At 32.3% G+C, this 16,685-nt stretch overlaps 1 protein-coding gene across 1 annotated transcript; it reads left to right on the top strand.

Annotated features, from left to right (window-relative positions):
• Window positions 1-1,324: 1,324 nt before the first annotated feature.
• On the top strand, window positions 1,325-15,547 carry LOC126688121 (anaphase-promoting complex subunit 6). The gene is made up of 16 exons (XM_050382714.2): window positions 1,325-1,640; window positions 1,723-1,836; window positions 2,343-2,416; window positions 4,587-4,626; window positions 4,916-4,961; window positions 5,161-5,240; window positions 5,394-5,575; window positions 5,663-5,788; window positions 6,555-6,629; window positions 8,645-8,770; window positions 10,645-10,714; window positions 12,268-12,350; window positions 12,660-12,770; window positions 13,284-13,383; window positions 14,134-14,169; window positions 15,250-15,547. The coding sequence occupies exons 1-16, from the start codon at window positions 1,395-1,397 to the stop codon at window positions 15,352-15,354; spliced, it is 1,614 nt and encodes a 537-aa protein (XP_050238671.1). The 5' UTR covers window positions 1,325-1,394; the 3' UTR covers window positions 15,355-15,547.
• Window positions 15,548-16,685: the final 1,138 nt, after the last annotated feature.

Here is a 16,685-nt window from a genome sequence, read left to right as displayed (position 1 = left end):
GTAAATTACGGGTTTATCAGTTTGGTGAAATTTCCAAAAATTTGTTAATTTTTAAAGATACGATTATATTAATTTTATATTTCTTCCAAGGCCTAATTACTTAAAAAAACCCCACCTTGTAATATTTTTTCGTTTATACCATGATCTAGAAAAAAGTTCATTTGTACATTTTTTTTGATTTTTCATTTTCAACTCTACCCTAAAGCACTAAATTGAACTTTTTTTATTTAGAAAAAGCTTAAAATAATCGTTCATTCTTTTAACTTATTTGTATTTTTTCAAATAAATGATATAACCCTTCTATTTAATTATTTTTAATGTTTTCATCTTTTAATTAATTAAATTGCCAAAAAATAAAATTTTGGGGTACAATTGAAAACGAAAAATCAAAAAAAGGGTACAAATGAACTTTTTCCTAGGTCAGGGTATAAACGAAAAATTGTTTCAAGGTGGGTTTTTTTTAAGTAAGTAGGCCTTCTTCCAAACATGGTTTTGCCATTTGTTATTTATGGATATCGATAAAGTGTTTGATCGAACTGATACTAGACATGAAATTATTTTATTTTGGTGTTTAAGTCTTTCAGTTGTATATCGGACTTTGAGCGAGTACTCGACCAGTATGGAAATTATGTTTTCAAATAGTATATCTGTTAACCTTTGCTTGGTAAAGAAGATGCTTTCAAATAAGAATTATGGACAATGTAATATGGATTTGCATGTTGATTTATTAAGTGTTATATGCTATTGTGTTGGCTCGGAACTGTTATCCCGAGCGGTGATAAAATGTTAAATTGCTGGCTTATACTTATGTGTTGCATGAATAGTTTGACAAATATGATGAAATGTTCGACCAACTATAAATTTTGGAACTATCATTTTCATTTTTCACAATCGGTCACAATCCGTTAATTCAGACCGTAATAGAATCCCAGAGTTAAATGCCTGCTAATTATGCATACATGTTTCGTACTTGTCATGACAGTTTATATTGAGTCATATGATGTAATGCATGTTTACATTATTTCCAGTTTAATTTTAACACTTTATTTCCATCTATTTATTTATAGTATTTCCAGTTGTTTTTGAGATGAGACGATTGTATGTTATTGCCCGTATAATATGACTATATTTACATGGAGTATACCTGTAAATTAATAACATTAATGATCCGACAAATATAAAAGTTAATTGTGTCCACGAATTCGAGTCCTTTTAGGTCATAATTGAGATCCTAAAAACTTGAAATGGTCAATGAGAATAATGGTAAACCTTAGGGGCCTTTATGTACCTTTTACCTTTATGTTTTTTCAAGTTATAGCACCATCAAAACAGAAGTGCGGCACTCTTCGAAATTTGAAATCTAAAACTGAGAACAGCTTCACTTTCACTCGAAAATGAGAGAAGACCAAATAGAAAAGCTTCGCGGAGTGGTGCGCGACTGCGTGAGCAAGCACCTCTACTCATCAGCCATTTTCTTCGCCGACAAAGTTGCGGCGTTCACCAACGATCCTGCCGACATTTACATGCAAGCTCAAGCGCTGTTCCTCGGCCGTCATTATCGGCGGGCTTTTCACCTGCTCAACGCTTCTAAGATCGTCCTCCGTGACCTACGTTTCCGCTACCTCGCCGCCAAATGCCTTGTATGTATATATCCTCTCTCCTTTTCATTTCTAGGGTTTATTTATCATTATTCAGTTTGTTTTCAATTTAATTGTTTACTAGGAGGAATTAAAAGAATGGGACCAATGTCTGCTTATGCTGGGCGATGCTAAAGTTGATGATGATGGAAATTTGTTTGATACTAAACATTCCATTGGAGAAGATCGTGAGATCAATGTCAGTTTTTCTTTTTCTTTTAATGCTTATTATATGCCTCTTCAATATTAAAATGTATTAAAATTAAACTCATTCTATTTATGAGCTGTGTCATAATATTATACTCCCTCCGTCCCAATAGAGTTGTCCACTTTGCCTTTATCACACAGTTTAAGAAAAACAATTATTGAGTATAGGGTTTATAAATTTTACTTACTTTTCTTGTAATACCCCTATTTAATATAGGGTCCACATGCAATTTACTTTCACTTTATTTATTAGTGGATTTTAAATAGGGGTAATATAGAAACATTGAGTGTAAAAGTTAGTTACTTTTTGAAAGTGGACAAGAGTTTTGGGACAAAAAAAATTCTCAAAGTGGACAACTCTATTGGGACGGAGGGAGTACATCTTAATGCTTGGTTTTTAATTGCGTGTGTTTTACTGCTTATTACTGTAATTAGCATGGAGAAGTTCCCTTTATAACTATAATATTTGGTTAAATGAGATTATTTTGATGCCCTCAGATATCGTCGGCAATTTGTTTTTTGAGAGGTAGGGCTTATGAAGCTCTGGAAAATCGCTCCCAAGCTCGACTTTGGTTAGTTTCAAAACAGATAGTATCATTTTTACTTTTTCATCTTTAACATATGCAATTTCTCATATTATCTGCTAAGCACAAGTCCACTCCTGTTGATTTCTAATTGAGACTTTGTAAGCTGAAATGCCTCCATATTAACACACAGACATTCATAGTTAATATTTTTGTAATTAAAATTGATTTTTTGCTAGCTGATTATTAAATTTTTATATTAATATATTGTTTTTATAAAATATAGCACATAAGTTTTGTTGCTCATTGCCATGGATGCAGCCTTCTCTTTATTGAATTTCTTCTTTGATGGGAAAGGGAGGGGGAAATTGTTAGATTAAGAGCCTACATTTGTAAGTTACAATATTGTATGCCTGAATTAGGTTTTCCTCAAGCAAGGAAATTATTAAAACTCAGAATTGAAATGCGAGTTATAATTGCTAAATAAAATAGCTGAGTGAAAGGTTATCACCTGTGCTTGAATGGAGTAGCATGTAAATTTATGTCATTATTTATTAAGTTTACTTATGTATTTTTTCCTTAAATTGTTTATAACAATCTAAAAGTCAAATGGATTAAAAGTCCAAGTGTAATGAAATTTACAGGCTCAAGTGCTTTGAATACGATGATTCTTGATGTTTTATTCCTAATATTGATTACAGCCAAATAGTTGGGTATGATATCAATGTGAACTTTGATTGTGATGCTTAGCGAGTTTAATAATATGAACTTTAGGCTTCATTTGTTTTCTGGAGACTGTTTTCCTCACAATCAGTTTGTTACGACATATATGAAGTGGCCACCTCAAAATATTTTCCCGTCATTTTCCTATTTTATAGAATTTAAAAGCTAATAGAAATGGAACAAGAAAATGATACCATGTTCAAATTTCATTGTGGATTACTGCTTAATTTCATTGTGGATTACTGCTTAATTTCATTGCGGATTACTGCTTAAAGCCACTGACCCTCCTTTGTAGCTGATAACAGGTGGAATTTTACTAATTTAGTTTATTTCTTTCTTTGACTAGAAAAGTTGCCTTCAAGTGTTAAACATGTTTATGTTATTTTTAGGTGAAATGGAAAATCTTCAATGTACTTTGAACACTAGAAAAAAATGCTCAAGACTCCTAATTGATTTTGTTTCCAAACCAAAATGTTCAGAAAGCGTTCTGATGTTTTGAGAAAATATTTCCCTATGACAACCATCATTTCTTGAACAAGAAAATGATACCATGTTCAAATTTAATTGTGGATTACTGCTTAATTTCAACTGCTTAATGCCACTGACCCTCCTTTGTAGCTGATAACAGGTGGAATTTTACTGATTTAGTTTATTTCTTTCTTTAAAATTACAGTATATATGGGACTAGAAAAGTTGCCTTCAAGTGTTAAACATGTTTATGTTATTTTTAGGTGAAATGGAAAATCTTCAATGTACTTAGAACACTAGAACAAAATGCTCAAGACTCCTAATTGATTTTGTCTTCAAATCAAAATGTTCAGAAAGCGTTCTGATGTTTTGAGAAAATATTTCCCAATGACAACCATCATTTCTTGAAACATAATAAGCCCTGATTTTTTTTTTTTGCAAGTCCCGATCAGATCTGGTTCTCGGAAAAAGATTGACTATCTCATCACTTCTGCTTCAATTGTTTTATTTGAATTTCCAGCCATAGATTTATGTATATCTATGAGATCTAATCTAATCTTAATTTGCCTTAATATCATAACCTACGTAGCAGTCGACTAAAGCCATTCTACTTTGAATCACTGTTAGATTAAAACATATTAAGGAGGCAAGCGAAAGCTTGAGTTGTTATAAATGATATTTTAAGAAATTTCATCACAGTACCAATTTGCACATGATGGTGTGATCCTTAATTTTCAGGTACTTCATCCAATTCTGATTACACCACTGATTATTTACATAACTTTTACAACTAGCTGTTTTAAGTTTAGGTTTTAAACTAAAAGCATTTTACTGAGAATTATTTTTTCAGAAGTCCATGCCCTGCTAATTTTGTATAAATCCATAACTTGGCTACAATAATTTTTTTTCTTTTTTCTATCACATTTATGCTGTGCTCTTTTCCTTTATGTAACTAAACTGACAAAAGGACAGGCGATTTGTTTTTATATGCGTCCTTATTTTGTCTATTCTGATTTGGTGACTTTAGGTACAAAGCTGCCATCAAGGCTGATCCTTTATGTTATGAGGTATGTTATAATATCCACTATCATAGCTTCCAATTTGGTGTCTGAATTAATATATGCAACAGTCTTCACTTGTATATTTTGTGGCTGCCCAAAAAAAGGCACCAGGCTTAAATATCGCTAATTTTATGATTTCCTTATTAAGAACTCAATAAAGAGTCATTCTCCTTTTATTAGTTAATCTGTCTGAATTTTCCCCTATTGTTCTGGTATAGTGTCTTATCAAAGGCTCGAGGTTAATTGTTTTTTCCTTTTATAAAAGATGAATTCTTGTATGTTTATCTTTCATCAGGCTTTGGAATGTCTTGTTGAAAATCACATGCTTACCTGTGAAGAAGGTAATAAAATCTCCAACTTAGAATTTTGATTTGCTCCATTATGTACTTTATTAAAACAAAAACTTCTATAAGCTTTGAACTGGCGCTAAACTTTTGATTGAATGCAGATGAATGACACTGTCTATTGTCTTTTAAAAAATTATAATCTGGTTCAGATGATCCAGTGCTTTGACTAACTACATGTTCTACTGAATTTTAGAAACAAGTTTGCTTTCAGCATTGCAATTTGGTCCTGAAGATGGGTGGCTCTCTCTGTTCTACTCCTGCCTGATTAAAAAGGTGTGTATATTACTTGATTTGTTCAAGAACCAAAATGCAAACATATGAAACAAGGTTCTGGGATGTATTCTGTATATAAATTCTGCTTAATTGTTCTACGTGATTGTGTTCTGATTTTTAATTGTATACCTTATGGATGCGGTGGTTATCCAGTATGATAAAGAAAGTACTATAGAAGCCAAGTTTAGGGAGCTTGAAAAAGAATGTAGCAACTGTAACCCTTCTGGGCAAAGTTTCATGCATACATTGAAGAATGACACTGATTTACTTGCCTGCAAAGCTGAATACTACAATCAATGTGGTGAATACAACAAATGTTTTGAATTAACTTCGATGTAAGTTTGCGGGACTGTCTAAATAGAATATGTTTAAAACATGTATGTTAGATATCACGGCTTATTTCAGTTTTTTTTTTTAAAAAGACTACTCGAGAAGGACCCTTTCCATTTGAAATGTACACTGGTCCATTTAGCTGCGGCTATGGAGCTTGGAAATTCAAATGAGCTTTATCTTATGGCTTGTAATTTGGTGAAGGATTATCCTCAAAAGTGAGTTGTGCTCTCCTTTTCTTTCTTTTCTTTATTTTGACCTTTCTATTTATTTTTGTATTTGTGAAAATCCATGGCCCTGAGAGTGTCGGATCAAGTGACAGATAATGACCTTGCATAAAACCAATTGACTTGTGTTAAGTACTAATCACCTCCACTTATAAGTCACTCTATTTCCTCTCTATTTTTTCATTGTGAGATTTTGTTAAGGGTCTGCTAATGGGATCTCATCGCACGTCTTTTCATAAGAAATTTAGTTGGACTTCCCTCTTTCTTGTTTCTCCCGTTCTTTGAATAATCTATTTTTTAAGAATTTAACCTTGGGTGTTTTTTTATTATTAAAGAGATCATCACTCTTCTTCAACTTTGGTGGTTATAAAAGAAAAATTAGAAAACAATTAAAGTAGTTTTTCACGGCTTCCTATAAATTTTGAAAATAAGATAAACTGATTGAATTAAACACCATGTTTTATTTATCAATATCTACGTTTGTGTAAAAGTAGAAAATATGAAAAACTGATATGAACTAATCACCCAAGCCTTTATTTCTCAATTTTCTTGGAATAACTTTCTAAAAAAAACTAATATAATTTTCTACAACTTAACAATACCTATAAATTTCCTGATTCAGATACTTGTCTGAAATTTGATTTTTCTTTCTGAAATCAGAAACACATACTCATTCACAGTATGAATCTTGTTATGATGTTATTGAGGATTATTGATTGTGCATGGAGTGATTTGCATTCTGTATCTGTTTTGTTAGGGCTCTTTCATGGTTTGCTGTTGGTTGCTACTACTATTGTATCAAGAAGTATGATCAATCACGACGCTATTTCAGGTAAATGTCTTTACAATTATAGGTAAACACAACATCGGTTACAGAAATGCAAATTATCTATACTTCACTCGCTTTCATATTTTAATTCTGTGATTTATTTCTTTTCATGGCTTAATATAATAGAAGGTGCACACTTTAGAATTTGAAGTTTCCAATACTTTGTAGTTTGTATAGTTCACTAGGACTTTATTGGGTAATTGTAATAAGTACAAGAGAGGCAACACCATGAATTTCAATTTTGCACTGAAATAAAGGATAAATTTAAAAATATCCAGGATTTTCTCAAATGGGATGAGCAATTGCTTTTTGCCTTTCCTTCTTTATTGTTGCACCAACATGATTTTATATTTTGATCTGAATTTAAAATGATGAGGATATTTTATTGAAGGGAAGATGATTATGGCTACTTGCAAGACATAATAGCTAGGCTATATTTGGAGTATTTCAAAGCTAGGTAGAATAAGAAAATAGTTGGGCTGATAGAATTTGTTATGAAGGATGTTTTGGCAACGAAAAAGTAATAATCATTTAAGTTCTAGGGCTATATGCATATTTGTATTGTAAAGAAACAACAAGATTAGCAGTTTCTGGGCATCTCACAGAAAATAAACATGGGTTTTATATTGCATGATCTGCCTCCCACCCACTCATAATTACCTAATTTGCTGCCCCCCATGGAACCACGTTCCAGTTTGCGTTTCTTTCATGATCTGATTTGCTTTGGAATGTGTACTGATTCGCAGCCGCTATATATTTTCTTCAATTTGTATTTGTGTGCCGGCGATGCTAATACAGTAGATTAGTATTTATAAAGGATATTTCAAAAGAAGAAGAGAAAGAGTGTAATGGATCAGACTTAATAATATGCATCTTGAATAACTTCAACTTGGAAACTTAGGCTTTATAATTTTTTTAGACTGCATTGTTTTGAGTATAATAGAATGTGGAACTCATTGGATGATAAGCATTTTGATATGGCAAAAGTTTTTAAAGAAGATCAAATTATGATGTAAGAGAACAAGTGGGAGTTAGTATTTTGGACCGATCATAAGAATTTTAAAGCAGTGATCTAATTTTCGGTGTTGCTTGCTACTTTTGAATAGTTTATGGCATTATGAATCTTCTTGACGTTTGCTTTTTTGTTTTTTTTTTGTTTTGAGCTATTTATTGTATATTTGAATATGTAAGTTATAACTAACTAAAAAATTAACTTTCTAAAGTGAATATGAATCATGATATAACTTAAGGCTGTATATTTGGTGATAATTTATTGTATATCTGTATAAATGAAATAATCGTTTTTCCTACCAACAAATCCGTTATATAATTTTAAAGTGCTGTGTCTTGAATGAGCGAACTGACTAATCTTACCCTCCAAGTACCATGTAATTTAATAATGAGTGAACCCCGTTCCCATACCACGACACATGTTGTACTGAATTCCAGGCTCCCATTAAATGAAGTAGTAAGTGCTAAAGGTTTTAGAGTCACTTTTATTGCCATTTATACAAGTTAAGGCCATGGAAGAGTTTAAGCTTTGCACTTCCTGTTACATTTCCAATGTGCATTCAACGGGCCTTAAGACAATTGAAATTTCCATACTAGTCTTAATGCACTTTGGATTGGCTTCCAGTTCAAATTGCTTTCCAGCACATTATACCCTGTTATGGTGCCTGCTCGGGATTACTCTTGTTCTTAATGTAGTTAATTCTTTCTATTTACAATAATCAACCACACATGATATATCAGAAATTAGTGATTTGTTTCATTTTATCAAACAAATGCAGACTGTCATAAAATTACTGACACTATAATGACTTAATTGGGTATTGGCAAGATATTTAGTTTGAGCTCTTTGAGCTGAATCAGAGTAGCAGATGAATCAGGGTAGCAGATGTATTATGTGTAGCACACTGACAATTTTGCTATTACATATTTGTAGGCATGCTTCCCATGTAATATTTGCTATGCTATCAGGTAGGTTGGATTTGATTTGTTTCTATTCTTCACTGCAGCAAGGCTACAAGTCTAGATGGAACCTTTGCACCTGCTTGGATAGGCTATGGTAATGCGTATGCTGCTCAAGAGGAGAATGATCAAGCAATGTCTGCATACCGAACTGCTGCTCGTCTATTTCCAGGGTAATTTATGATCCTTTATTAATCGCTTCTTTCTTTTTCTTGGAAACTATTGAATGCATTGCTATGCCAAGTAATGCAGTATAAATCGCGAAGGCATTTTTGTGCACTAAAATTATGAGCTTAAACAATATCTTTTTGTTCTGAGTTTTCTCTATTAGCATTGTCTCATATTCCATCTCTTACTTTCTCTTTATCTTCCTGTCTTCCTTGCTCTATCTCTAAACCCTCACTTCCTCTCCCCCATTTTTTGAAAAGAATGTCATCTGCTTATTTGTAGCATGCTCATTCCTAGTAATTTGATTGGCATTTTGCTACATGTCTCTACTTGCACGCTGCCTAAACCATCTTAAGATGATTTACCACCTGTCCGCACTCACCTAGAAAGCCAAGAGTTGGAATTGGAAGCATTAAGTTCTCAATTACTGGCTCATAGTAATATATTCTGCTCGCAATCAAAAGTATTAGGATAGCAAGGTCATGCAAGACTCTCTCCACCCTAAGCCCACTCGCACATTTCAGTATATATATAGAATTTATAGCTTAAGCCTACACAGTCCTCCTTAGGAATTTGCAATATTTTACTTGTCACTTCAAATTTTTCATTTTTTTTAACTCCAACAATGAATGCACTCGATATGATTTTCTTAACATTATGTATCTTTCATAATTATTTAATCTTAAATTTTAAAATAACTTTGTTTAGTTTACAAGTTTATTTAAGTTGCAATTACTTTTTTACTTTCACTTATCTTAGTTTTAGAATTGTTCATAACTAGTCTTTCTTATACACATATTTGTTTACGAAATTTAATACATGTAAGTGATGAAAAATAGCATTGTTTCATTATTATTGTCAGATTGGATTGAATGCGTCACTATGTCAGAGTTCCTCTCAATATATAGAAAATAATATAGATATATAAGGCTGATTCTCAAACTTGGAATGAGCTGCTGGTCAACTGATCCTACAAGTCAGGTCATTTGACTCTAGCATCCTTGACTTGCCACTTAGCCAATTGAGAAAGCTCAGTAGGTGCTGTTGGATCACCACCATCAATGTCTCCACGTGGTTCTTTTCCCATAACAAATAAACAAATATGAAATTTCCCAGGTGGAATATTTTTTTACCCATGAAACGAACACCAAAATTAACTAAGTTGGTAGTTGACACGATACCTGAAAGTCACCAAAAATAATTTCCAAAAGTTTTTGAAAGACACTGAACAGTAAAAAATAAATTCAAGAAAATAGCAGGAATAAACCCAAGACATAGACCTAACTCTGCAGAAAACACCTTTAAAATTCTGAAATATGTCTTTGATACCATGTCAAATTGGATTGGATACTTCTCTATGTGAGAGTTCCTCTCAATAAATATAAAATAAGAGAGATATACAAGGCTGATTCTCAGCAATTGCACCAGTTAGATCTAAGCTGATTTATGGTAATTATATCAACTAAATCTAGGCTGTTTTGTTGTAATGAGATCTACTTAAATCAGGAAGTTTCAACTATAGTATTATAGACAATATATATTCATCAAGAAGTCTTAATTAAGCTTGATATATACTGTCTAGTGTCAACTATGTTAAAATTTCATATTAAGTTTCTATGGTGTATAAATCTGCAATAAATAAATTTTGTATCAAATTATTATTCATTATAAGGGGAACTTCATGCACAGGGTGTCCCCTAATTCCATTTTTGGATTTGCATGCTAAGTTTAGGTCCTTGTCCCACTAATCCGATATATTGGGTCCTCTACTGTGATAAGCTGTCATTTTTTTTAATTCTAAGGTTGTGGACATGGAAGTCCTCTTATTATTTATAAATTCTCTTTTTACAGGTTGAATCTTGATATTCTGTTATTCCAGGTGCCATTTACCAACAATGTTCATTGGGATGGAGTACATGCGAACCCACAGCTATAAGCTTGCTGAGCAGGTTATCTCGTGTTCATACAACCAACATATTTCTAGTTTTGGTTTTATTTTGGACAGTCGCAAATTTATATTTTATTTGACTTACTTCTTTTAGCAATTCCTTTGCATTTTAGATGGATTTTTGTTGACGTCTTTGTTTCCATGGTGGAACTGCCACATTGATGTCATCATTATTCATAAAATTTATGCTTGTGTGATGCCATTGATATGCCGAGTGATTAGTTTTTGTTATTGAACTAAGATAATACAAATTACATCATATATTTCTCGAGGAATTTACATCTAAAATTTACAAAATTTTGGGATCTGCATTAATTAATAAGGTCCTTTGAATTTAGCAGAGTAATGAAGAAACTAACTTACTAGAGTTGAAGGCCGAATTCCAGATGGATTTGGTACTTTGACACACAATTCAGTGCAATGCAGCAGATGAACATCACATCAATGCCTAAATTATGATTTGTTCATTGAGATGAAGACCCATATTAAGCAAACTTTCTTAAACCACCATTTATAAAAAAATAGGAGCAATTAAAATGCTTTCTCAATGAACTTAGCAATTTATGCAAGAAGTTGCTTATGTTCCAAAATTTAGGTCGACTCGAAGTTAGGAGAGACTTACCCGTGTACAATTTGAAGATCACTTGAAGTATAGAATTGTGAATGGGAAAAAATGAACATAAACATCAGTTTCCCTGTGTTATACTGCTTAGAGTATATCATTAGTTTGGTCTCCTCTGAGTTGCACTCTTCAGGATTGCTTGCTGCAGGGATCCTATACCATATTCTGCGCATATTGAATGTGGAAAGAGGAGATTTGCTTGCAAGGGAATTTCACTGGTGATTAGATAGTAATGGATTGTGTTAGGGAGATTGGGATATGGAGAAGTTGTTTCTTTATATTACTATAATAATTAGTTTTGATTTAAAACAGGATGTTCACTGAAGGCGACCAAATTTGTCTTATAGAGCGTGGCAGCTCTGGAAGCACATCTATTGGCGTGAATTGCTTTGGATAGAAAGATTAATTTTTATTTGCAGTACAATGAGATGCTAAGGCTATATTGCTCTCAGCTCTAGAGTTGAAGATCCTGAAGAACTAAACATTTCTGAATATATTAGAACGAAATCAAAAAGCAAGAAATCTCAGTATCAAATTCAAGCATAGCACCTCCAATGATTGCAAAATTATAGCCTGATCATTGTACTTTCAGTTATTAACTTGTAAGCATATATTGAATAAAGTTTGAATTGATTCAGTAGAAGATTCTGGGTACTCTAGTTTACATTTGGACTTGAAAGTGACATGACTTTAGTTTCTTGGTTGTGGAATTTTGATTCTCTTTTGCTCAATTTAAGTGGCGTTATATCAGTCTTAGATATCCATTGATAGCTTTCTTGTATACAGGAAGTTATCTTAAGCTTTGTTGTCCTCTGTTGGCTGCTGCGTCTGTCATGTCCTTTTAGGCTATCATAGTTATGGCTAGGTTGTTCTATCTTTTTGATCTGTCTTCTCATGTTCTTAACGATTCTGATTTTATTTTTTTCTTGCAGTTTTTTTTGCAAGCAAAGGAAATTTGTCCTTCAGATCCTTTGGTATATAATGAACTGGGCATCGTTGCTTATAACATGAAAGAGTAAGGATGTTTCTACTTTGTGTTATCATGATATAATTGCAATAACCATTAACCACTATTGTAACACTATCACCAATTTTTTTCGGAACCTGATAATTCTTTTACTTTCAGGAAATTTTACATTTTTAAATATACAGTTTATTTCTTTATTACATTGACATAATAACCTTTGTTAAGTTTGTCATTTTGTATTGCTTTAGAACTTCAATTTTCACGATATGCTTACATTTTTACCTTCGGTTAGGTCACAAATATTTTGAGGTATTGAGCTATTTTGACTTGCGTGCTTTTTCTTCTAATATCTTACAGGTATGGTAGGGCCGTGAAGTGGTTTGAGAAGACTTTGTCATATGTTCCATCTTTAAGTCAATTGTGGGAACCAACTGTAGTTAATCTTGCCCACGCATACAGAAAACTAAAGTATGTTATTGTTGTTAGAATTGGCCTCTTAGTAGCTTCTTGCCTTTTGGATACTTTTGGATGTATACCTTTGATACCTTTTCGGTTTTATAATTTTTTTCCAATTAATAGACCAAAATATTGTTCTGAACCTTAAGTGGGAAAATGATATATTTTTGCACTTAATTTTGGAGTTTTCAAATAATCATTTTTCTTTAGGATCATATGTTTACTTGTTCAGGTCAGAAGCTGCCTGAATATAAAATAAAAGCAATTGCCCTTTTGTATTTATGATGGTAGCTGCTAAATGCAGATGAACTGAATTTGCTCTAGGTGCATAACCTTGAGTGGAATTTAGGCTCTCATCATTCTTGTTCATGTTTTAATTCATTACATTCTATTTCTGGATTAGATATTCTGAGTTGAATTAAATGCTGCTAATAGCTTTAAATGTCGCTCGTATTCCTCATTTTGGAAATATAATGATAAGCATATTTATGTTCAAACTAATATTATCAATTTACAATGTGTCAGGATGTACCATGAAGCAATTTCGTGCTATGAGAGAGCACTTACCTTATCAACTAAAAGTTTGAGTACATATGCGGGTCTTGCGTACACTTATCACTTGCAGGTAACTTGAGTTCCTTTTATACATACGTTTATTTCATAGTTTTTTTTATAATCCATTAGCTTTCCAGAGATACAAGTGATTCTAAAGAATAAATTTTTTAGGAGTATTTGTTATATAGTAAATAACAGGCAGAAAATTTGGATATACTGCAGTTTAATCAATAAGTTATGCTATTTACCATAAGTAATGCTTTCATCTTGAGAATTTTGGTATTAATTTCTCTTCAACATTCATAATGAAAGTAAAGATATGGAAGAGTTATGGTGAAAATGGACATGCTAAATTGACTTCAATACCATGCGGAAGATTTATTTTTTGCATATGACAATAAAAGAACTTCGAACTATTAAAGTGAAAAGCAAACAAAAAATTCCCTAATTAGAGAATTCTTTTGGATATGGTATCAGGAAAGAACATATTTCAAGTTTTCATTTCATTCTCATAGTGAGTACATGGCGACTTGATATTAGAGTAAGACCGTGAAATCAGAAAGTAAAAAGATAATTTATTATGACTTTTTCATGTAGAGGTTAGATATAAGAGTTCAGCCAAAATCAATAAACCATTTGGAATTGTGTCCACAACACCATTCAATTGATAAATAGAAGCCCTTATTAACTATAATCTAATTTTCTTTTTAGCTATATTTTGCAAATTATTGAATTGATATTTAGCGGGGAAAACCTTATGATGTCAAACATGTCTATCAATGTTAAGAAATTTTTTATTTCAACTTTGTAATCTATGCAGGATAATGTTACTGCAGCAATCACACATTACCATAAGGTATGTAATCTGTAATTTGCTTTTGCTTATGTATGTATAATTTTTTTATATATATTTGACGCCCCTGCTACATTATTTGCATTCTGAGAATGATGGGTAATTTTACTTCCTGCTCTCTCCCATTGTTGTCCATGAACTTCAATTCATAATCACAAAATTCCTTAGCTTCAATTTTTGTAACTTCAAAGGTCCCTGCCATTAATTTTTCACAGTTTCTGTTAACTCTGGGCAACGTGTTTATTTTTCACATTCAGCCAATCAGAAACTGCAGTGCTGTTAAAAACCATTGCTGTTTGTTAGAAACTGGAACTACTCGCAGAAATCGCGAAGCGTTAACCAAAAAGAGTTGCAAATTTATCTCTCTAAATCATACAAATTCATGTTTAGAATCTAAACACCAGTGGCTATGGTTGCAACAGACAAAGTTTCTTTCTTTGGAAGAAAGAAAGAAATCTGATTTTACTTGTGGCTATGGCTGCAAAAAAAAGAACACTATTGACACTGGCTGCAACTTCTTCATTGTCTTTTGGTCATTATCATTCAACAAATATAGTTGAGAAAGGTGACATAGAAGGTTGGTGGTGAGATGTCAGAGTGTTGAGAGAGGCAGGGTTGATATTGGTTATGATGGAAGGATCAGCATTTTATTCTTACGGCTGTGGTTTTTACATGGAGCAGCTGGGTTAGTAGAATTGCGAGTCGTGGAGTAATCTTCTTGAATAACGGTGGTGGTTGCTGCTGCTGAGTTCAGGTGAGTTTTGGGATCAGTGGTGGTGATTTTGTTAGTGTACTAGTGGCGTCCGCTTGAAGATGGTAACTGAGAAATGATAGAAAACAAGGTTTTTTTTTTATGAAGGCAGGCCATGTGGCAGTTGATGTGGAATGACATGGAGAACTTTTATTTAAAATATTTGTTAGGCCGTGCAGGACAGTAGAGTTTTCAAATTAAAGTTGAGGGATTGAAGTTCAGGATGATGACAATGAGACAGGGAAGGAAGTTTCGGAACTGTTAGTGAGAATAACCTAATTTTTTTTTATATTATTTGCTTTCTAATTTTTTGAAATTCTTTTCTCAATCAGGCTTTATGGCTTAAACCAGATGATCAGTTTTCCAACGAAATGTTGAGTTTGGCCCTTGTAGATGAAGCTCGGCGTGGCGTAGACCCAAAATTTGAGTTTCGCTGAATGTGAGTTGTATGCATAGTTAATTTGTAATGTATGCTTTTTTTTGTTCTTCAGTTTATTAAATTAGATCATTGTTTCTTATGTTAGAGGAAGAATTAAAATTCGAGTATTGCTGAATAGTACATGTAGGCTGCATTAGTTTGTATTTTATGTATTTTTTTTTGTTTATTTGATGATATGGGTTTACCGAGTATGAATATTGTTTCTTGTAATGGAGGATATATAATGCAATATTTGTGTTGTGTAATTTTAGGTCTATTTTTATAGACCTTGATTTTTTCATGAATTTAAGTATTATATAAAAAGCGAAAGTCTTAGATTTAGCCGAGCCATGAGCTAGGAAACAGCCGGTGGTTGGAGTCTGACTCTTCCAAGTAAAAGCTATTTGTAGAGAGATGTCCCAGTTGAGGAAGGAGATTAAAGTAACACATCCTTTGTTAATTTTGTATCAACTGTGCAACTCACTGGGTTGGTATCAACTTACTCCTCAAAAATTCTAAATTATTTTATATAGTCTCTTCCATAGTTAATCAATTTCTCATTGCATATGAAAAAATAGGACCTAATAGCATTAAATAGGCCCCTCAACTTTGCACGAAAGATCATTGTTGAGGGGGATATATAATTGGGTCTATGCATATCATTGTTGATGAGATTTACTTAATGTAATCTCCTGTTTTCTCTTTTAGATTGGTCCATTGCTGCTGTTAATTTGCTCTTGCTTTGAGTTCTGCTCTTGTTGCAAGTCAGATTTTGGTTTGCTGCCGTTGTAATGGCTTAAGCCTAATTAAACATTTGCTGTTTTTATCTATTATAATTTTATTCATTATAGTATGATATGAAGCATTTTGTTCCTAATTGAATAAATTAATAATGTTTTTTGCAACAATTTTGAGACGAAAGCAGCTCAATACTATCCATCAGATTTGAATGTTTTTGAAATTTAGCTGGGTTGATTGATATAGGCTTTGCTGACCTAAGCTGTTAATGTGCTTAGTTGCTTACGATTGCTAATACTACTGTTAGATTCATTCAATATCCACTCATTTTATTGAATTCGAATTTTTTAATTATTAATCTCTGCTCATCAAATTAAATTTTATTAAATTAATCAAATTTTTAAAAATATAATCGATGAAGACATAGCAATAGTAATAATAAAATGTTCCATTAGTTCAATTTTTTTTTGGAATTTCTAAAACAGAAAATCATATTTTTACGCTTCTAAAATTTGAGTTCAAAAACAAGCAATCAATGTCTGAAAAGGTTAAAAATGTCCTAAATTTCTTAAAAAATGAACAAGTTTCTGTTAAAATCATAGGGTCTAGTTC

This window comes from Mercurialis annua, linkage group LG6 (genome assembly GCF_937616625.2).
Source record: "Mercurialis annua linkage group LG6, ddMerAnnu1.2, whole genome shotgun sequence".
NCBI lineage: Eukaryota > Viridiplantae > Streptophyta > Magnoliopsida > Malpighiales > Euphorbiaceae > Mercurialis > Mercurialis annua.
Note: the sequence above shows the minus strand (reverse complement) of the source record. Positions and strands in the feature narration are given on the sequence as shown.

What these genes read in the sequence shown, in the direction of transcription:
- LOC126688121 (XM_050382714.2), top strand. Translation starts at nt 1,395, where the DNA reads ATGAGAGAAGACCAAATAGAAAAGCTTCGCGGAGTGGTGCGCGACTGC. An exon ending in GTGAAGGATTATCCTCAAAA is followed by an intron (nt 5,789 to 6,554) that starts GTGAGTTGTGCT and finishes CTGTTTTGTTAG; the next exon opens with GGCTCTTTCATGGTTTGCTG. An exon ending in CAATCACACATTACCATAAG is followed by an intron (nt 14,170 to 15,249) that starts GTATGTAATCTG and finishes TTTCTCAATCAG; the next exon opens with GCTTTATGGCTTAAACCAGA.